At 36.0% G+C, this 23,616-nt stretch overlaps 1 protein-coding gene across 1 annotated transcript in view; it reads left to right on the top strand.

Annotated features, from left to right (window-relative positions):
- The first annotated feature begins 1,451 nt into the window (after window positions 1-1,451).
- The window catches only part of LOC104466544 (RNA binding protein fox-1 homolog 1-like), a 39,031-nt gene continuing 16,866 nt past the window's right edge, over window positions 1,452-23,616 (top strand). The window contains exons 1-3 of the mRNA XM_010079995.1: window positions 1,452-1,537; window positions 2,086-2,125; window positions 10,262-10,326. Of these exons, the coding sequence (XP_010078297.1) occupies window positions 1,452-1,537; window positions 2,086-2,125; window positions 10,262-10,326 (191 nt within the window). The remainder of the gene's footprint in view (window positions 1,538-2,085; window positions 2,126-10,261; window positions 10,327-23,616) is intronic.

The following is a 23,616-nucleotide window of genomic DNA, read 5'->3' as shown; positions in this document are numbered from 1 at the left end:
TAATATATTTAATAAATATTTAATGTGGGAATAGTATGTTTTAAGTACTGTGGTGGGTTGACCTTGCCTGGCTGCCAGACCCTCAGCCAGCCACTCTTGACCGTACAAGGGGAGAAAGGAAGATGGAAAAGCTCTTGGCTCAACATAAAGACATGGAGATTGCTTACCAGTGACCATCATGGGCAAAACAGTCTTGACTTGAAAATTAATTTAATTTATTACCTACTGAAACCCAGTTAGATGGTTAGAAACAGACAAAACTGAAAACACTTTCCCTCCCTGCCCCTTCTTCCCAGGCTCAACCTCGATTCTTCCTTCCCAACTCCTCCACCTCCTTCCAGCAAAAGTGGCACAGGGCTATGAGGAACTGGGGGGTTGTGGTTGTGGGGTATCCATCTTCAGTTAACTTTGTGTCATTTGTATAGGATCTGTATAGGATCCTTCCATCTCGTTCACAATTGTGTAGTTCTACCTCACGGTCATGTGGAATGTTTTATTTCTTACGTGCAAACAGCTATGAGACAAACATATAAGATTTTAAAATAATCAGAATATCAAAGCCAAAATGAAGGTACACTAAAATGTAAATAGTAAGCTCTCTGAACGCTACCAATGTAGACCAGGTTTGGCATATTCTGCTCTGCAGACATAATAAATGGAAAAATACATGAATAGAGGTCTGACCTTACTGAAGCAAGTGGCAGACACTGTGATTTAAGTGGAGCTGAGTTTTCACACATTATTATTCCATAGCAGACTTTTATCATCAGTGTGGCTTTATCCATGTGGTTTATGTGCATGTATGCATATTTATGATTTTCTCAAGTGATTCTGACTTAGACACGTGCCAGCTCAACCCTGTGGGTTTTGGTCATTGACCTCAATAGATCAGTTATATTTCTGACATGAAAATTCTTGTTGGAATTGCAAAACAGCTTAGGCTAGAAACATGGTAATAACTATTATTCCCAGATAATAGTATTCCCAAATCAAAAATATTGTTGCAAAAACCCTATTGTGTGCTCTCATATTTAGCTCTTGAAACAGCTTGGGTTGATTCTGATATTGGAAATACCCATTTTAAGTTGCAGAGCTGCCAAATGAATGTAAAATTGCAGGACTTGTGTGTGTAATTGGTAGGCCACTGTTGTGTAGTTCCAGTTTTATTTGAGTGTAATCATTTAAACCATCTTTGTCATACTATGTCATTTATCCTGACGGGTTTAAAATCTAAAATTTGAACTGTTTAGAGTGATGATTTGTCTTAGCTGAAATGCAGCAGTCTCTGAGTGAACTGTTAACAGCAATATAACAATACTAACATTTTTTTAATAAGTAGCAAAGTATCCAACCAAAACTGCAGGGGAGCTCAGAACTACAGGCTTGTTACCCAGAGTTGTAAAATGATAAAGTGAGGAAGGTTAATGCTTTCTTTAAATAGAAATAGCACCATGAGATTGTTAACAGAACTGCTATTGGAAATGTATATCAAGCCAACAATGCACTACCTACGAATGATGTCTGTGTGTACATTGAGGTATTGAGATTTGACCCAATGGGTAGAATGCCACCAGTATAATTACTTCACTTATTCCTCTCACCATATAAACTTATGCTTTGTTTTGTTTTCCATCTAAGTAATGACAACTACCACTTTGTTTCAGAGGTTTGACATAATTGCAGAACAAGAAAGCAGTCGTTTAAGAGATAACATTTTGTTAATGTATTAAATCTGATTGTAGGATTGGCCCACTGAAAAATTTTTATAGAAAAAATGCTGCCAATATGTGGTTGCTTAAAAAAAAAAAAAAAAAAAAAAGAAAAAGAAAAAAAGTATTTTCCAATCCTGACATACTTTGCCTCTCTTTGACTAAGCATTTGGCATACTTTATAAGATGATGTATTTGGTACAGTTTCACTTCTGATAATTACTACCAACCTCCTTAACCAATGTGAAGAGTGCCTTCTTTCCCCCCTCCCTCTGTTCTTGTGACAAGACTAACCTCCGCTGTGCAGGGGTTGGTGGCATTTGCATGTGGAAATGCACTAATATGGATGTTTTTCTTTGTGTGTGCATCCTTGCAGTGTTGTATACCAGGATGGATTTTATGGTGCAGACATTTATGTAAGTATTCATTGATGTGCATGCTGTCCTTGTACATTACCAGAGTCATTCTTTTTACAAGTTTGCTGCCTAGCTTGACTCTGTTTTGTCTATTTACCATCCCTTGCTTGTCAGAAAGAATTGAGAAGAATATCTCTCACATTGGAAGACCTTTCTGTTCATTACATCTATCATTGTTCAGTGGAGCTGAATTAACTCTTCAATCAAATGCTGAATGAATGCAAAAAGATGTGAAAAATGTGTGTGCATCTGTGGAGGGGCGTCTCCCTTCCAAATTGAAGTTCAAAGACAAAATCAAAACAAAGCAGAATCATTCTTCTGCAAATCCCCAAAAGCTCATTTTTTTTAATGTCAAGGCAAGCTGAGTATTATTAATACCTGAAGTATGAAAATCCTTTCTGGAGAGATACAGATTTCCCAAATCCAGGCAACATTGGGTATATATAGGTACCATGGTGATAGTAGAGCTTAATTACATAGTAAGTTCAAGATATGGCTATGTATTATGTGTCATCTGAGTAGACTTCAATCTGGTCTTTTAAAATCCACTTATTTCAATTTAAATGAAATGGGTAGAGACTGCTCATGATGTAAGAAGTGGTTATCTTTGTTAATAAGGATTTACAGCCCTGGATCCATCATTACCTGCTCCACCTCATTGGTCACCAATTTACTTTTAAATAATATTTTTTTAAAGTTTCTTACCAATGCTGAAGTTTTTACCTTGAATGGATACAAAGAGACTACTGATGTCTGAGTAGGGAAGAAGTTTCAGGTGCTTGAGGCTGATTTCACTCTTCTAAAATAATTAATTCTTATATCCTATGTTCACAGGCTTTTTTTTTTTTAATGTGTAGATGTAAAATATGTTACCGATACCCCAGTAGTCTTTCACATTTTTTGTTATTTTGATGAAGCAATCTGGCCCTAAACTACAGGTATCATCTTCATTTCACCAGACAACCTTCTCTAGCCTACTTGTGCTTCTGTTGTACTGCCTCTGTTGCCATGCAGAGAGAGATGGATGAGTTGCAGTTGGTCTGGATATTGCCAATTCAATAGGTAGTCCTAGAAAACATTCTGTTGTATTCATTATCAGCAATCTTTTAGAACTATTTCCAAAGGAACAGATTTTTTTTTAATAAGTTTTGTGTGAAAAAGGACACAATTTCAATTTACTGATTAAGTAGGGTGTTTTTTTCTTATGGGGTAACAAGTGTCTGATACTTATCTGAAAATTCATTTCCATAGTTTTAAAATATATTTAAAATAAATTAGCGTAGGTTCAAATTCTTTCCCTGTGGATGTATGTACTTAGTGGTGTTATCAGTAACATATTGTTTACAACAAATGAGAATCACTCATTTGCCAAAGGCTTAGTCGAGTGTAGTATGCTGCTTTAGTCTCACCTAAACACGTTGCTGCTGAATTTTTGAGCTACATAGGATACATGGTACGGTGGGGAATTTTTTCAAGTGTGGTTTCCAATTTTCATATTTCTTCAAACTGTTGGAAAATGTGACATCCATTTTGCTAAGTTTACCAACACAAAAATCTGAAAGGCAAGAGGATGTTTTTTCTCAGGACTGCTTAGTGGGATAATATAGGTGGGAACTAAATGGTAATAAAGTTCCTAGTTTTGGAACCTACTGCTGCTGAAAACCAGGAATATCTCTTTTTTGTGATTGACAGTATTATTTTTAGGTGGCCTCACACCCTCTCAGGGACTTGAACATTTTGTTTCCAAATGGAAAGTGATTTAAATGAGGAAGATTCCAAAGACATTACTGATTTCTAGTATAGCCTCAGTTTTCTTGTCTGGAATAGTCACGTGCATTAGAGAATGGAATAACTATACTGGTTCATTGGTTTTCACTCAGTTGCATCCTTGTATTTCTGTTTGCATTTATTAGTTCTCTTAATGCAGCAGAATGTTTACAGCAGGTGACAGAATTAAAACAGACTTCTGCAAATTTGGTTGGTTTTTTATAATGTACAAAGCTTCTTATTTTAGAATTCATTTTTCTTCACATTGTTTTTTTCTTGCATGTAAAACATTTTGCAGGGGAGGGAGAGAGAGATAGAGAACTGGCATAAATCAAAAGAAACCTTACAATTCACAGTGTATTAGTTTGCAGTGGACCAAGTTATTTATTAAATCCCAGTTGATTACGACATAGTTCTACTCAGCTTTTCATTTTAAGTGCAGAGCTGAAGCTTTGTAAAAGAACAAATGCTTTGTGGAAAAAAAAGGAGAAAAAGAATTAGACAATATAGGTTTTATAGTAGATTAGAGAGAAAGGAACTTTAAAAATACCGTAAAAAGCAAAACAAAAGGAACACAGTACTGAAAAGCCAGACCAAAAATATGCATTAACAAGTATATCAAAGTGGGTTTCATTCTGATATGTTACATTGAGTACCAACAGTAAGTTGGACCATGCAAATTTTTTCATAACTAGCTATCAATATAGCCTTTGATGGCTAGGTTTTGGGGAAAGGACTGAGGGAAAACACAGGTACTGGTGGGGTAAAAACTGCAGGGTGAACCAAGAGCAGCAAATAGCCAGAGTTGCTTAATACTAACCAGAGGAACAGAAGAGAATAGGAATGTAAAAATATGTGGAAAGTGCAGTCTAAAATGAAAAATCAACAGCCATGGTTCTAGATGTAATATAATATATTCTATATTTCATATAGCTCTGTATGAAATGTAATAATGCCTCTGAAATAGCTGAGCTATTGAATTCCTTTTTAAATGTGCCTTTGAGTAGGAAAAATAAAGGAGATGATTAGGAAGTAAGGAAGACCTTTTAAAATTAAGTATTGATTTACTAAGAGAAAAAGTCATTAAAAGAGAATTAAGGTTGCCTGCCAGCAAATATAGAAGTTCCTAGATGAAGATTGACACCTGTGAAAATAAGAAAGTACACTCCACAAAATGAAGCAAAAATAGTAACAGGCACAGAAATATGCAGTTGGAATAATAGCTCTACGCTATTGCTCTGCTTTCTCTTAAATCTGTTATTTTTTTACCATTGTCATAGAGTTTTCAGAACATGCCAGTCTTTAGTCCACATGCAAAATGTGGGAAGGCAAAGAAATACAAGAAATTTCCGCACTCTGTCATCACCAGGTTCAGAAGTCCCTTGGTGATATGGTTTAACCACATACCTCGGTCAGTCTTATTGTTCCCAGCAAGATTTTCTGAGCTGTTCTCAGGATTCTGAACCCATCATATGCAACTGGTGAGAGTCCATGACAATGTATAAGTACATACGTTTGAGATTTTCTTCTGAGTTGCTGATCAAGAATAAGACGTACTTTGTCATCCAGGGTAGAGACGGAGATCATATTATTATAGTTCCTGCCATTTCCTTTAGCTCAAATGTAGGATGGTATTGAGGGTGGAGCACGTATTTATTTCCCAAGAAAAAGCAGATTTAATTATCTAAGCAACGTTCCCTTGATACTAGGTAGAAGTCCATCGATGCAATCAGAGATCTTGAAAGGCACTATTCTATGTGAAAAACAAGGATATGCAGCTAGCACTGAAGTCTTTCTTTTAAGAACCAAAGATTTTTGTGTTTTGTGAATAGAGAGATGTGTCATTTCCTGTGACTCACAGAAACAGAAGGAGAAGTGGAGAAATGACTTTTCCAAGGGCAAAAGGGTCCCCAAGGAGCAGTGGGTTGTTGCTCCTAGTGCTCTGTGTGCTGGAGCACTCCATGATACCTTTTTAAAAGTTTTGAGATCTGGTGATGAAATGTCTTTTCATCTCTCTGATCTTTATTTGTGATATAAAATACATTCAAAAGAAGTTTTACTCCGTGAGCAGAACGAATACTCTTTAAACCTCAATAGCATGTGAGTGGAGGAAGAGGAAATGACTGCTTCTACTTTCTGTAATCTGCAGGGCTGGGTATAATTAATGCCATTTTTTAATCCCATTTCCCTTATTTTAGCTAATAAGGGAGGTATGATTCTCAATAGTAGAGAAGCTTTTGAACCTTGGTTAATATATGTTCACAAGATACTTTGAGACCTTTGAGTGAAAGGAGGTACAGGAAGTAAAAATTGAGGGAAAAATAATTATCGACATTCACAGGGAATTTAAAATGTGTTAGCAATAGGAAAAACTAACAAAAAAATGCCCGTCATTTAGAGTCACTTAGTTTATCTGTATCTACAATAAACACTGTCAGTACATCTGAAATCAAGATAAAAACTAATTTCATTATTTTAATAGGAGATGCACACATGTATATGTGGTTTTGTGATCTATAGGCGTGCATTTGTATAACTCATTTTTGTGGAAATTATTCTTACTACAGATATACACATTATATTTTGAAAGTCATGTGCATTTGATTTTCTGTTCACTTCCATTTTTTCATATCTTATCTGAAAAATCTGCAATTTCCTTCTATAATTTATGAACATTTCTCTGTTACAATTAGCTACCAATCTTCCATGGATCCCACTGCTCGTTTGCAATTTGCCTCAGCCACAGAGATGTATAAAAGATTGAAAGGGAAATTGTAATGAGTGGCTTTGGGGAATTTGTCTAAATTCCTTCCTTACATGTTTCTTTCCATCTTTCTTTCCGTCCTTCTTTCCTTACTCATTCAAATCATTACATTTCTGTTTCTTTATAGAGCAGTATTGCAAGAGCCTGTGTATGGCAATAAGTTACCACAGGTATGACATGCTGACTGATGGAAAACGCTCATTGTGCTGAATGTAGACTCTTGTCAAATCATACTAATACTCAAATCTCTATGTGAGAAAATGGCTTCTGTGTGTATAAATGATAAGAACAGGCTACCAGTTGCATTTGATTTTCCAGATTCTATCACAAAATCACAGATGTTCTTCATATTCCATGAAATACAAGTTATTGTTGTGAGTGTCCCATTCAGTATTTCACGCCAGTGAGACATAGCTCTAAATTTGGACTGTGAGTACATTGACTCCATACTTAATTTTTTAAGACAACTTAAGCTGCTGTAATGTTGTGTTATCCTTCTTTTGGAAGCAGCAAATATGGGAGCACAGATAAGGCAGCAGACATTTTTAAGTCATTTTATCTGAATTCATTCTTTCAACTGAACTTTCAAAATAATCATTTCAAGCATAAAAGTCAGGTAGTATCTGTTTAAATGTGTTTAGGGAAAAAAAAAGCATTCATAAAATGTTGCTAAAATGTAGGAACTGAAAATTATTATTATTATGTAATGATTACATAATTTTGTTCTAAATATTTTACTTTGCAATATAGCCTAAGGCATGAAGAGAAATATTTCATATATTACTTGAGGTGTATATGTAGTGGATAGTACTAGTGTATTCTTCATCTAAGATATCAGCCAAGTTCAAAATCAGAGAAAAATTGTAAAGTAGAATTTGTCACAGAAGTTTAGAGTTCAGGAGTTTGAATCAGATTCCCATCCTGATCCCCAGTATAAAGTATACCTTCAAGTATTTTGTTGTTGTAATGATAAATCATCTGAATCGAAGTAAAACAATAAGAAAGCTCAGTACCACACCAAAACTGCAGAACATAAACCCCCAAAAGTAATTTGCTTAAAAGTGTTTTTATGTGTATTTATGTTATAGCTTAAATTTAGAAAATGCAATCATGACATGGGCTGGTGGGGAGTTACGACTCTCCTGATACCCCAATGCGTCCTGCTTTTTACATCTCCAAAGAACTCAGGCAAATTCAATAACTTTGATCTCTTTATTTTTATTGCTTTAGACTCAGTCTTTCCAGGACTCTCACAAATTTCATACTGATTGTTGAATGCAAGGCATCTTAATAAGGTTCAGAGTTGAGCTTCATTGTTCAGCAGCAATTCTTTGATGAAAGCAAATAAAAATGTAAGAATAAAAGGAATGGAACTCTTATATTTGGGAGCAAGAAAGGGTCCGTCTTCACAGACTGACCAATTTTTGGTGATAGTTAATAAAGGAAAGAAAATTGATTCTCACAGCATCTGAAGATTTAAGCCCAGCCAATATGTGAACAGCCAGTCTCATTTTTGCCTGATTGAGAACATCAGACATTGGTAGTTCTCGTGGTGGCCCATTCTCGGTTCTGGGCTGCGGTGGAGTTATTATGTGCATAGCTGGACTCAAGTGAAGGGCCTCTGACATTTAAATAAGGGGGTTTAGAAATGGGCTACAGAACAAGGCAAGGAGTCAGACACGTGGCGAACAGAATCCTGTCACGCTGCAGAATGACTTGCCGTCTGCCACACATTTGCAGGATTGGATCATGAAAACAAGTTTAATATCCTCTTTGTACTTTTACCGTTTGTAGTCCCTCATGTCAGCACTCAGGGGGAAAAAAGGGGAAAAAAAAAAAAGGAGGAAAAAAAGAAAGGGTTCTATATTTTCTATATTTAGCACTCCCAAAACCAGGAGGGGAGGAGAGATACATTTGTATAATCTCTCACCTTTCTCCTTGCAGCAGAAGCCAGCCCAAGCGTGCAGCCTGCGTTATCATCTCTCAGGCTCGCTGTTTACTGGCTTGGTTTGCACTTGGTGACATGATTTGACATCTGATTGCCTGTATGCACATACCTACGAGCAATATGTGCCTGTTATACATTTTTTGACAGTAATAGCCTTCTATTGGTTTATAAAAATCAAATGATCTGAAATGAGAAAGTATTTCATCCCAGTGCTTCTGTGCTTGCACAGAGGAGCGGGTTGCTGCAAAAGAGACAGACAGCGTGTGTGGGATTATGAAAGCCCTGCCTTGTCCCCCTGGTTGTGTGACACAATTGCTGCTGGCAGGGAGCTGACCAGGAGCGGGGAGGTAAATGTAGTATTCTCTGTGTGAGCTCTTGAAAAAGTCAGAAAGAATGTTCCTCAAGTAAGCTGACAATTCAAAGCCCGGAGTTTCTAATGAGCTGTCAGTGTATGTAAAGCGTATGTTTATTCTGAGGGCGATGTGGCGTTATCAGCGGAATGATTGATTGCCAAAACCAAACTGCTTCAAATCTTCAAACCCAAAACGGTTTACACATGTTAGGGATGAAAGCAATTCCACCAAGCAAAGTGGTAGAAAGGGAAATAGCCTGTAAAAGTAGTTGAAATTGCTTTTCTGAAGAGGGTGAATTTTTATTTGTAGAATCCAAATAGAAAACCCGCAGAAGTTCCTGCAGTAAAAATGTGCTCCTGTTACACATCATAGCCTGTTCCTCTGGGGTGAATGCAGCCTTCCAAAAAAGAAAAAAAAACAAACCCCAAAACACTAAAGGGACCACTTTAGCAAAAGAGTGACTTTTATTTCAAGCAGAGTGATCTGATACTTTGTTATTCAACTCTTTGTTAAGGTGGGGGAAGGTGAGGAAGGAAATACAAAAGTCTCCTGTCCCAGAGGATGGTGGGGTGGTGAATTCTAATTGGGACGTAAATTGTGTTTGTGTTATCTGTGGAGACTGGCCTCTGTTTGCTAATTGGCATGCTGAGATCATTTGGAAATGGTTGATATAACACCGTGGTCCATTGAACAGGAAGCTCTGCTGTTTTCACAGTTTGATAATCAATGCATCACTGCACACAATTCCTTTCAAATGTGTGTTTGTTTGTCCTTTTTGCTTAATTGAACAGCTGCAATTACTGTCACATACAACTGAATGTTAATTCATGGAAGAAGAGAATTTTGCTTCTTCATTATGATTTTATGTATAAATTGGAAACCTATGTAACATTAAGTGATGAGTGCAGAAATTCGTAGGTTTAATCAACCAGACATGATAAATCTTATTTTGTACAAGAAGGGATTGATTATTAGCTGAGTTTTTATTTTAAGTTCAGCATTGCTTTATTAACATGCATCCACCTTGTTCGTAAGAACAATTGCTACTTGAAAACTTGTGGAAGAATACAGTATTGTCTTGTAAAAACACATTGATGAATACAGTTCATTGCTTTCTCATCTCTGGGACAAATCTTAAGTTTGTGGTGATAAATTTTGCTTAGCAATTCACTGAAATATTTCCTACCTATTTAACCCCTTAACTGAACTTAGAGCATGACTACTCTTTCGGTTGTTGCTAAATCTTGCAAAATGTTGTTTAAGGTGCTGTAGCAATCCAGTCAGAGCGTGTGTTTGTGTTTCAGGGTGGTTATGCTGCCTACCGGTATGCCCAGCCTGCCACTGCCACTGCAGCTGCCTACAGTGACAGGTAAGTCCTCTTTTACTGCTCATCAATATTTGGCCAGTGGAAGTTGAAGATGATTCTATAAATTTGCCTTGTTGAAGTCTCATAACTGTCTTGTTGCTCTGCAGATAATTGTGATATCTGAAGCAGGCTGTTTTATTATAATCCATGAATAGCCATAAATTGAGAGATTTTAGGCCTTAATTGAGAATCAGGCATGAGATGTGCACATTCCCAAGCTGTAGATCATCCAGCTAATGCCTGTGACCCTTGTACAATGTAGATAAATATATGTACAGCTTCCTGATGGTCTGCTACTAAAGATCATTATTTGTCTCAGGAGTATTATTTCAGTTGATTTAGAACCTGAACCTATTGAGTGCCCTCAGTTCTCATTGGCATTGTTTTAGTCAGTGGAAATTGAGAATGAACTGTGTCTAAGCTTGAACTATCCAAGGCAAAACAATATTTTTTCCATTTGCTTTCTTTCCAGGCACTTGATTTTTTTGAAATACTGAAAAAAAAAATCACATTATTCTTTTGCTTTGTATTTTTATCCTCAAAATGTAAACCACATTTGGTGGAAATAAAAGACCATTAAATTCTGCATAAGAGAAACATGCAAAGATTTGACTTATATAAACTAAAAGCAATGTCACATAAATTAACTTGTCTTCTTGCAAGATGAAAATGGGGACCCCTTTGAAGTCAATGTCTAAATTGCTATTGACTTCAGTAGGAAGAGGGTTTTGTCAAATTAGGTAAAATGAGGTCTTTACAGTGCATGGATGTGATTTTGGAATGAAAAGAAAGAATATCCTGTGTTATCTTCATAAACTGAACCCTTAAAAAAATCTATGCTATCTTTAATAGTTTTCAAGTGCTTGAAGAGGGTACAGTTGTAAAGGGAGGATGTATGTATGAAAGACAGATACATGCATATATTTTGCTTCCCAACAGCAGTGAGAAGTAAGGTCACACTTCTCAATTCCTGATACATGAAAATTTTCCTTTGGAATCATAGACATGATTTCTTAAGTCTCGAATATGTATTCAAAATTTATTTAGATGCTAAATTAGACGTTGTTTTAAACATTTCTGATTAAGAAATTTCAGTGATCTGTTTCTTAGATTGAAGTGCTGTTCATGGATTCTGTATTTTTAGAATAAAGTACCATGGTATGAATGTTACAATGCTATGCATGCATATTTGCCTTTCAAATGCTTATTCTGGGTAATGAAGATGTATTTTTTAAAGTTATGTGAATAAAATCATTTGCATGTGTGGCTGAGGCATGCTGTGTCAGACAGGTAAGCAAGTTACTTTCTATTAATTTTGGATCAGTAACGTCAACTAGAGATGTGCTGTGTGCACTTTGTTCGCGATGAACTCTTTCTGCTTAGGGTAACCTACAAAGGTCAAGTGCTACTCAGTAGTTTCATTTCATTTCCACAAAGGTATGATAGCATGTCACAGCTCTAGTATTTTTCTGTGAGCTTATAATGCAAAACAATTCCTGCACCAAAAAACTTACTAAACTGAAAGGACAAAATCATAAATAACCTCCTGTGATTAGTCATTTTTTTTACCAGATATCGTTCAGGTGTCCCTGAATCATTTTATAGGGTGTTTATTCCTATGAATAAATGAATTTCTGAAAACCTGTACATTGCAGAGAGAAACTGAACAATATCAAGATGACTTTTAAATGCTTTAGTTATCAATTAATGTACCTTCTTATAAGACAAATCAAATGCTGCAAGAGAAAACATCAGTTGGTCACATATTCTTCTATGGGTAGAGAGTCAACATCACTAAGAGTTATGCTGACACAGAAAGTAAAGGATTTGTCTAAGAAGACAGTGCTCTTAAATGTGGTAAAGGAAGCTTGAGAAGGCATCAGCAGTAATGCAGTTGTTACAACCCTTAATTCTTTTTTTTTGAAAAAATGTCTAATTTTCAGATACACTTGGTGTATAATTACAACTGTAATAACCTATCTTTGCTTGCATAATTTTATATATCTTAAATGAACTTTATATCTTTTGGATTTTTTAATTTAGCTTCTCTTTTTAAATGTGGTTAACCCTCACCTTCAATCTACTTCCTCCAAATGAATATGGTTTCTTGTCTTAATTACAAATATTGTAACTTAATTTCTTTATGGGAGAATCCTAAAACTAGCATAGAGAACACAACAAATAATAATCTGCTCAAATGTTTCTTTGCATATGGGAAACTATGTGCAAACATGGATACCTCTGGTTACTCACAACTACAGTTTGCTTAATTAACTGTTCATTCATTTTTTAATGAATTTAATTTAGCAACCTTTGTGAATTATTAATATTGAAAGTGCTGAAATGTAGTTCAGTACAAGTGCTTGTATCTTTTCTTCTCAGTGTAATATTCATCTGCTGTCCTCTGACAATACTGAAGATTCTGTTTTTCCTTATATGCTACTCATTTAGTGTTGATTTGAGCCCATATTTAATTTAATTACACATGAAATATATTTACTGTTTATGTGTAAACATTACCCAGAAAAATGAAGTGAGGACCAGTGAGTATGTACTGTTGAAACAGTGACATATAATGGAAATACTACTTCATATTAATTTAAAAAATAAAGCCTTATTTTTTTGATCACAGCTCATATACATAATGAATGGCAATGTTCCATATTTGACATGCTTCTTAAGTCAGGAGATGCAAAGAGGAAATCTTTAGATTGGAGACATGTTTCAGTAAATTAAAAATAAAGGTTAACAGAAAGATTTGGGAACCCAGAATCAATACACCAAGTCAATGGATAATGATCACTGTAAGAGAGCTCTACTGTGAAGAAATGCAATGGTATCCTTGTTTGTCACAGCTGGAAATATTCCTGGAAATAGGCAACAAAGGGATAGATAGGGGACAATCAGGTGGCAAGGAAATCTCATTAAACAAATCAGCACAAATCCCTAACATTTTTAAAGGCAAATCATGTACTCCTAAAACCAATTTCACAACAGAGGTAGACCTTGCAGAGTTCTCCAGTCATTTCTTAGGACAGTGAAACAAAAACAACAAAACAAACAAAAAGGTACAGTTTGTTTTATTTATGAAGCAATATAATCACTGAATACAACTTCAGAAAGATTTAGAATTGGATTTCTGTACTGTGTGATCTACATCATACTAAATTGCACTTAAAGATTTGAGGCTCTTTGCAGAAGTGGATCAAAAAATCTTCTTTAACTTTCCAATATTTAAAATATTTCTGATAAATTTTCCAATTCTTATATAGACCAATAGGTCCCCTTTTATCAGTTATATGTTCTTCACTGTTCTGGAGCTTTGCCTGCCAAACTCTTTAAACTGTTTGGAGGGTTTGGAAAAAATAATTCTAAGGATGTGCAAAAGACACTGAAACAGATGTCAATAAAATGTTCGTACAGGTTTTATTTTGGTTTCATGTAATATTTACAAAAAATATAGATACAAGTATAGTTGTTAGATTTCTGTCCAAGTCTGAAGTACAAGAATCTAGCAAAGTCATCAAGTTTTATATTGATGAGGTAGAACAAGTCAAAGCATGGCAGTGGGGCGTATTGTCATTTTGTCATTGCATGTTCACGTGATGTTGCTAGTATGTCTGTAATGCTGTATGGGATTTGACAGATCCATCACATAGCTCAGTGAATGGCTTGCTTGAATTAAGCCTATGGGCAGACTTATTCACATTGATTGGCTATTGGTTTTGTGTTCTATGATTTGATTATTGCATCTTTGATCGGAGTAAGAAAAATGTTCCTTTCTTGCGTATTAACTTTGTCAGCAATATTTCTGAAAGTGTGTATGGTAGTAGAATAAACCAAACCCCCAGTGACAGTAAACTAGCCTTGTCTGAAGGGCAGAGTCATTTCACTTGTGCTGCTTGCTAACCCTGCTATACTTAATAATGACAGTTATGTGTGTTTATATATGTATGGTTGTGTATTCATATATATACACACATTCCCCATTCATCACCCCCCCCAAACACACACACGGACACGCACACTCACACATACATATGTACACAGGCATTTTGCTTCAAACATAATTCCCTTTTTTTAATGCAGTGTCAAATTTAAATCTCACTACAAACAAAGGGAAGATTCCCTTTGACTTCTTTGTTGTCTGGATTAGATCCCTCATCACTGGAAGCTGACCTCTTTTTTTTCGCTAATCTTTTTAAAAAGCAATGAAAGCATATTCCAAAATATTTTACACATAACATTTTGTAGTATAAAATGTTTATTCACTATCAGTTTGTGTTACATGTTCTGTGATCATACATAGGATTTTGTATGAAATTTGAAACAGGAAATTTTGTCATATGGCCCTTGTGTATCCTCCAGATCTGAAGTCTTACTCCTGGTAAAACCCTGATATTCTAATAGTTTACATTTTTAACATGCCTACATGGAGTATCCATTTTTGCCAAAGTGCTAGTGTCTACAGAGATACGATTTAATATATTTTCCAGTTCTCTTTAGGCAAGTAGTTGAGAGTAATACTTGATATTTTTGTTCAGATTATCCTAAAATAGAATAGGTACAGATTTTATTTAATTGGAAATATGCTCATTAAATAATGACAAATTAGAATAAAGAACAAAAATACAATCTAAAATGTGAGCTTCTGTAGATGGAGGTGATTTTTTTTGTATATTGTAGACTTTAAGATCTTCTATTTTATGAATAAACAACTAAAGCCATTAGAGTTTTATTCACATTATTTTCTCTTATTGAGGATCATACTTATGCTGTATACTAAAAATTAAGGTTTTGAGAGCATATAAAATGTAATAGCATCTTCAGTCAGAATTTAATTTTCCATTAAATAATTCTATAGGACAGTAAGTATTTGAAAATTTAGCACTTCATTTCCTGATTGTACTTTTTAAGATTTAGGAAAAAGAGCCTCTATACGCAGTTTTAATATCTAAAGTAATCAGGTTGGAAGAGAAAGAAGAATAGAATATAATGATAACTTTACTCTTTTACTCTGAGCTGGAACCTCAGACCTTTTTGAGTTTTCCTGTACAAGTTGAATCTTCAGAAACTGAGAAGCTTGAGGGACAAGATGATACATAAGCCAGAATCATCTAGCCTATATCCTAAGCTTACTCAAACAGTGAGGATGAAAGGATGTTAGCATCTTGACCGGCTACAGAGGTGGTGTTTAGCTTTTGTAGCAGCAATAGTATAGCATATATTCAACACTTTTCTTCTTCAAACACTTATGTTTGATTGCTCTATTTTTTTCTTGTTACCCTGTGCGGTAGCTAAAGCTTGTTTATTCTCTAACGTTGCAAATAAAGATCAAATCGTTCGCTTTGCTCTTACAGAGAGGGAATGGATTTTGGCATCTACCTATTAGGCTTGTATGTCTTTATGTCTGTATTTAATCTGTGGCAAACTAGAGGATCACTGGCATCATGTTAATATTTCATAATCCATGTTCATCACTCAGATCACAGTTTTGGGAATGACTCATATGACTCATGTTATAGCCATAGCAGTACCTTTTAGTGAAGCAATTAGAAAGTGAAAGTGGATAATTACAAAGAAAGAGAATGTAGCAGAAAAAAAACCCAAAGAGTTTAAAATAAGAACAGAGTTTCATGTAGAGCAATTTGAAAGGAATTTCCTGAAATAAAAATGTATTGCACAGAGTACTTTCTAATGATTGAAACATGGTTCATTCTAAAGTATTGTAGATACACCCTTTTTGGGGGGAGACACAGGGAGTCATATTAATGTAGGAGAACATGGCAAACAATTACATTTCATAAAAATAGAATCTCTACCATGTCTAAAAGCTACTTTATATGTTTTGATGTTTGAATACATTCCTCTAATATTTGGTAGATTTAACATACTGTCTGGTACTTTGAAGGCCTGATTCACCTGTGTGTAATATCAGTAGTAACATCCAGGTAATTATTAAAAGTACTCCACCAGTTCAAATCTGAGATAATACAGTAGTGAAAAAGCTTTGATCGTGTCAGAGCTTGTATTCTTCATACCCGGCTTCTACTTCTCATTTCTGTAATTTCCATTCTGCTTCACTGTAGTATCAAGGGATGTTTTAAGAATCCCCATAGACAAGGGAAGGCTTGGCTGTTACTGTAAAATCTGGTTTGGCATCCCTGCTGGAAATCATGAAGAAAAAATTGAGAGAGAAGGTAGAGGAACACTAAAGCCTAGATTTCTGTACCTGGCCTCCTGAAGTGCTCCAGGTTTAAAGATGCTGAGTACTTTTGCTGCCAGTTTTTTCTTGAACATAGTGGGAACTGTTGAATGTTTATTGAAAGAAAGTGTGACTTTAAAATTCTAAAGTGTGTTGTGTTCAGCAGACTGGATAAATATGGAGTTAGGGAGTAACTAAAACATTGATTCCTGATCCAACAGACCAAACCGGTTCCAGTCTGTTGGGCCAGTGCCTGTGACATGATAGACCACAGCAGTTCCTTTGGACATGTCAGTGTCTAATTATACACTCTTTAGTTTTCAGATCATTGACTTGGTATACCACAAAGAGGCAGATTAGAACACGCTTTAAGTGTTGTCAACCTGAGTGCTTCCACCGTGAGTGCTTTACCAGCAAGAAGGAACTAAGAGCATTGCAAAAGAGTCGGAGGGAAGATGAAAGAATGAAATGTTATTAATAAAATATGGAATGAATTGTATATAACCTATGTGAACACGTTTTTACTGTAGTGTTAAGGAGTCTAAAGCATTTGATTAGGTATTTAAATAGATTTTTTTTTCACGTACCTTTGAGTGTTTTTACTGTAGTGTTAAGGAGTCTAAAGTATCTGATTAGGTATTTAAATAGATTTTTTTTTTCACGTACCTTTGAGCTTAGTCAAGTTTCTAATACTCTAAGAACACACCTGTGGCAAAACAGCAGTTTGTAAGAATACTGCATGGCAGGAATGGGAGTAGAAAGATTACCCCTGTATCCTGAAGAAAGCTGTTGTGTGAAAACTGCTATAGGATGTTTCATATACATGCATAAAAAAGTAAGGTCTTCATTTAAACCAAACTTGTACCAGCCTCTAAAGTCCATTTTGTTCTTCTTGAATTAATTATTAAATAATCCTGACAAGGTTTTTGTATATATGGTATTTTAGTTATAATATGAAAAAAAGTTGTAAAGTAATTTGTAAAGTCATTCAAACCTTAAAATAATTTAAAGGGAAAAATTGTGGTTATTCATAATTGCTAAAGAAGTTTATACCTCTGTATATTAGGAGACTTTATTGTGGATAAAGTGGTGGTTACTAGTAAACCGTAATAATTGTTATGAAATCAGAAACAAATAGAAAGTATGTTTTAATGAGACATTGTTTTACAGATTACGTGATATACTAAATTAATAAATTCCCCAACAAAATGAGTACATATTTTGTTATGCATTTTGCTGGAGAAAATACTGATTCTTAACACAAGGCTGACTTCAAAGTGCTGAACTGTTTGCCCTAAAGAGAGTGAAAAATACGTCCAAAATATAGTAATAAACAAAATTTTTAAATATAACTGATCAAACTTCAAAAATAGGCATAATTTAGCAGTCCTGGATAATACTGACATCAGTTTACATTGCTGACACAGGGCACTTTTGAAGTAAAGTTACTGCATTACTTCTTCAAAGATTTAGTTAAATGTGTAGACTGTATTAAACACAGTAAAAGGCAAAGAGTGTTAGAGCAGCTAAGCCACTGACATGCGTATGAATTCTGTATTGATCTATGTGGTGGTCAGAATGTCACCTGTTAGATTTAGGTTTCACTTTAAAATGTAAAGATCCACTTTAAAATAGTCTGTGTTCCTCCTGCAGATAAATACATGTGTTTATGCTATTTATATTGCATTATTAATCACAAATACATTTCTACGATGTGTGATATATTATGTAATCCTTCATAATCCAGTGGAAAAATTCCACTGATACAGCAAGTAATATGAATTAGAACTGAGTGTATTTGTAGAGCTCCGATTTAAAAAATAAATCAGGAAATAAAATAGGTGTAGATTTGAAATTATAGGTGAAAAGGCTGCAGATTTTTCCACTGGTTGTGATGTAAGACATTGTCTACATTTTGGCAATATATTAAACATTTTTCACAGCAAGTATAGTAGGTTGCACAGCAACTATACTAAGTTGCAAAGTATTGCACCAATTTGCTAGAACTTTTCTTTATATAGTCTTTTAGGCGTAGTGGGGGAAGAGAGAAGGGGCGTTCATATACAAGACATTGCCATGGAATAATTGTATCTACACTGTGTGCAGTATGGACACCTTGTCATTTCCCTGAGATGCTTTACAGTGCTAGTATTAGGCTGTGCTAAAAGGAGTCTCTCTCTTTAGCCTTTGAATGGGTTAGTTCAATAGAAGGGATAAAAATATGTCTGTCCATCTGGTGAGGAAAGCCTGACATAGAATACAAATCATAAGAAAGCATCTTCTGTTGAGTATTTTCCTCTTTAGGTGTGGATTTGTTTTTTTTTCTTTTTTCTTATTTTTTCTCTCTGAATAAATGGAATAACAAAGGCATATCACTGGTCTTGGGAATGCACATTTCCACTAGTGTCGAGAAGAGTTCTTTCTTTTTTCTTCCTTTCCTTCTTTTTTTTCTTTTCTTGAAGATGTGCTTTTCACCATTGCAGAAGTGCTTTTTGGTATTAAAACGAATTATTCCTGTTCAAGAAGTTGTGTGACTGGTGACAGGATAAAATTTAATGAGAGAGATTTCTTAACTTTCTGGTCTCCTGCTGTCTTTGGCAGTCTGAATTATGTTAGAGACATCTTGTCATTGGCTAAATCACGCTGAAATGTCCTGTACTGAGCACTGAGATGACACAGATAAAAAGCAATGCAGAGGTGCCCAACCTGGCAGTCAAATTAAGGGATTGGTTAAAGCATTTGGAAACTGACATCTAGAGCCATGGAGATGCTGTAGGGTGTGTGAGCTGCCCAGGCAGGCGCAGGTGATGGACCTTCTGGAGTGGCAGCTGGGCCCAGGCAGATGGATGAGGGGCCTTTGCGTGGGCAATCCAAATGAGCTTCAGTGGGTTTTGTGAGGTAATGTTTACAGAAGTTGATACATTAATTTCTTTTGATGCAGGGTTTTACTCCATACACTTAGAAGGCCTGTCTCAATGTTTTAGAAAAGAGCATTTAATGAAACGGTCAAGAATGATGGAGGTGTGAAGTGCATTATCTGTTGACACTGAAAGCAGAATGTCTAAGTGAAAGCAGAATATCTGTGTCTTCCTCTTTGTCTTGGCATCGTTATTAGTAGCTAGGTTGAACAAGCGATTCTGCAGATAAAAAGAACCTGGTGTGGAAGAAATTAGTCTAAAAGTAAAATATCCTTTCCTCCTAATGCACATCAGGTCAAACAAGTTACTATTAGTGTTGTTGAAGCTTGATACCACGAGTTACCTTCTGTTTATAGTTATATTCTATTCTTACTTCATTTAATATATTGTAATAGGTATGGCTGTAAAGTTGTTTAGTTGTCTTTGTGTTGTGATGCAAATGCTATGAGTATGATAATGTACTTTGATCTTACAGTAATGGGCATATAAAGCACGATAATAGCAAAATCAACCTTATTATAGTTATATTAAAAAGCTTAAATTATTTCATGTCCTTGGTATTTGAATTTAGGACACCATAAGAAGGGAGTTAGGAAGGACTTCATAAAATTATCTTAGAGGGAAACTCTGAAACTTTGTCCATACTTGAATATTATGGAAACTATTCAAGCAGCCAGCTATCAGCTATTTTATAATTCATAGCGAAAAAGCCCTCAACACTAGAGTCCTAACAAGAGCAATGAAGCCTCTGAAGTTTAGAGCATGAAGGAAAAATAAAGTATCTTTAATAATATAATGGAGAAATGTATAGATGTACCACATATAACGCTTCTTGGAAAAATCATTGCTACACTATATAATTAGGACAAGATCCTTGGAGAATACGATTTGGAATAGCTCCAGTGAAGTCAGTGCTTTCAGTTAAGCTGCATCAATTTTACTGGCTGAGGTTCTGATCCGTAAAATCTGAATACGGACTGTATTTGTAAATCCCATGGTAGTTTTACCAGAAGAAAGTGAACTGATTACATGTAGTAACTTCTCCTCAGTATTGTTTGTCTTCATCTTTGTTTCCTGTTTTCTGGGGCTCTGCACGCTCTTCAGCAGTTGCTACATTTTTGGGAGGGGAACGCTGCACCTCTGTGTTAAGAAAAATTATTTCTGTCTAATTTTGTGAAGTTAGTAAGCAAAGTCCAAGAATTCTGGTGTATGGACATCATCACTGTGTGTTAGTGGATTATAATTGCTTTTACATTTCTAATTTCCTAGAGTTAGTGTGATTATTTTTAGGGAAGTCCTGATTTCTTAAAATCCCACTTGACCTGTTGTATGACTTCTGTTTTATGGAAGCTCTGTGTTGCCAAGAGGAGGGGCTACAATCTTCTGGGAGTGCTGGGTGAAATTATGTGTGTCAAAATTTTTCTCTCAATCATGTGCTGTGTGAAGTGTAAATAGTGTTGAAAAGTCCAGCTGTCACCCAGCCTTTTAGGGAGCAGATAGGACACAGACACCACTAATCATTTGTCCCATGTGCCCGACAAACATACATTCTTACACCAACAGTGACCGAAGTATAGAAACCTTCCAGACACAGCTGTGATGAGTGCTTTCCTACATCTGAGGAATAGCAGGGCCAATGACTGTAGGAAGAAAAATGTGGTAGTAGGTTGATGCTTTTTCAGAAATACGTAGTAATGCAAAGAGGAGCACGTTCATTCCTGGGGTGGGGTGACTATATGGAAACTTACAGGGGTAGTGCTTAGAGTAACAGTGTATCCTGAAATTCAGTTGGAATTGTGCTTCATGATGGTGAGATCCCTCAAGTCATAAAAAGACTGTCTGAGACCTGTCCTCTGAATCTCTTCTGATCTTCCACTTCCAGGTTCTGAATTTTCCAGCTAATAGTAGAGGAGCCCAATCACCTATAGGTCAGGCAGGAGCTGTGGTTAGATCTGTACTGTACACCCAACCTCTGTTTCTGCTCTTTCTGAGCTCCACTCTACTTTAAGTTGCCACTGACCTTTAAAATAAAGTCTATTTAGATGTAGCAAATGTGATAGAAGTTGTATGTATTTATGTGTAACTGAATTGTCAGAGTTTCAGTATTTAAGAAAACTTTTGTTCCATTTTCTCAGTGAGGAGAAACTCCCAACTTTCCACATGTGAAGGAGCCTAAAGCTCAATACTTTAGCAAAGATGGTATAAACCAGAATTTATCTCTCTGTTCTACTATCTATTTGACATTCCAGTAGCTGACTTCATTGGTGTTAGTGTTGGTGAGGATGGGAAACATTAAGGGGATTTTGAAAAGCTTGAAGGAAAGTCTTAAATGTTCATCAGACACAAATGCTGTTAATATTCTAACTTAATTTTTCCTGATGGAGCATATAAAATACATGTACACTAAAAGCTAATCAACCTCACTGGAATATCAGGCATCTCAAACCTGCAGCTAACTCTCAAAATGTGTAGTTTAAAAGCGATTCAAAGAGAGCATCAAGACTATTTAAACTTGCTTACAGAAAAGATTTCTGTAGCTATAAAGGCTAAAAATGCTGCGTAGTAATTACAAATTGTTGACATAGTTCTACTACATTTCACATGTAAAGCTTTATCTAAGCTTAAATTCAGTGCTGATGTGCCTGTAGCTTCTGTATGAGGTCAGCATGCTTTAGAATGGACATGTGGAAGCTTTTTTGTGCTGCTTCAGCACAGCTAAGGTGACTTGCAAGAAGCAAGAGTGTAAGGGACAGCTTGTCTTGAAAAAATGGGTAGATGCAGCATTTTGATAGGGGAAGGTACTGACAAAATATATTATAAAATAGTTTAGGCCTCTTAATTAACTTGTGATAGTATAAACATGCTGAAGAAATGAGGCTGTGGTATTTGAAAAAAAAAAAAAAAAAATTGGACAGTCCAGAAAGCCTAATTTCTGTGACTGCGTAACATTTACTGAATTGATTAGTAATATTTTTCACTAAATAGTGTATATAATGAAAAACCTTAATCAAGCTTCACTTAAATTCCTGTTCTTCATTTGCTTCCATATTTTGGTTTAATACTTTACTGTCTAAGTAATTCAATTTAGTGGCCTGCTTTAATTTAGAACCAGGTGATAAAGTTGAACCTGAAAATATTTTGTTATGCTCTTTGAGCTTTGATTCTGCGGAGTATGGTTTTGACAGCTGGACTTTTCCTGCCTACCTCAGGCCATCACAAAACTTCTAAACAGTATTTGGTTTTGTAGTGCAAGGCCTGTCCCGGTCTGGATACAAGTTATTAGACTAAAATGACTGAAAGTCATTCCTGAGGGCATAAGCCCAAAAGTTGCTAATCAAGGATCTTGTAATAAGTCTCCTGTAATAAAAAGGGCAGTACAGAAAGATACATGTAGAATATAAGGCTCTGGGGAAACCTTGTAGCGGCCTTCCAGTACCTGAAGGGGCCTACAGGAGAGATGGGGAGGGGCTTCTTAAAAGAGCGTGTAGTGACAGGACGAGGGGCAATGGCTTTACCTTGGAAGAGGGCAGGTTTAGACGAGATGTTAGGAAGAAATGTTTTCCTGTGCAAGTGGTGGCCCAGGCTGCCCAGAGAAGCTGTGGATGCCCCATCCCTGGAGGGGTTCAAGGCCAGGCTGGATGAGGCTTTGAGCAACCTGGGCTAGTGGGAGGTGTCCCTGCCCATGGCAGGGGGTTGGAACTCGATGATCTTTAAGGTCCTTTCCACCCCAAACCATTCTGTGATTCTATGTTTCTGTGAATATCATGACTTCATTTTTTCCAAGCTACCCTGTGAAAAGGATGCTGAGGTGGAACTGCTGACGGAGGGCAGTGAAAGGCTCCTCTCCTAAAGCTGTTTGACGTTCCACCACAGATTGGATCTTTCTGGGACAGTTTAGCAAGAAGCAAAAATTCACATGTGGGGTTTCTTCACAGAAGTAGTGCTGTATATTAAACAGCCATAGCGAAGATAAGAATTGGACTCGAGTGATTAAAAACTTTTAAAAAATACAGTTTTGTGCTGTAGTGTGGCATGTTTTCAGCAAGCTAAGAGCATCAGGGAATGAGGAAGAGAGCACCTAACGCATTGGGTATGTGGAAGACCTGCTAGGTGGAAATAGTGGGTGCTAAAGCTGATGGTCAGGTCTGAGGATTTCCAGGAATGTACTTG

This window comes from Pterocles gutturalis, unplaced genomic scaffold, assembly GCF_000699245.1.
Source record: "Pterocles gutturalis isolate BGI_N339 unplaced genomic scaffold, ASM69924v1 scaffold11891, whole genome shotgun sequence".
In the NCBI taxonomy this organism is placed as follows: Eukaryota; Metazoa; Chordata; class Aves; order Pterocliformes; family Pteroclidae; genus Pterocles; species Pterocles gutturalis.
This window is presented reverse-complemented; position numbering and strand designations above follow the sequence as displayed.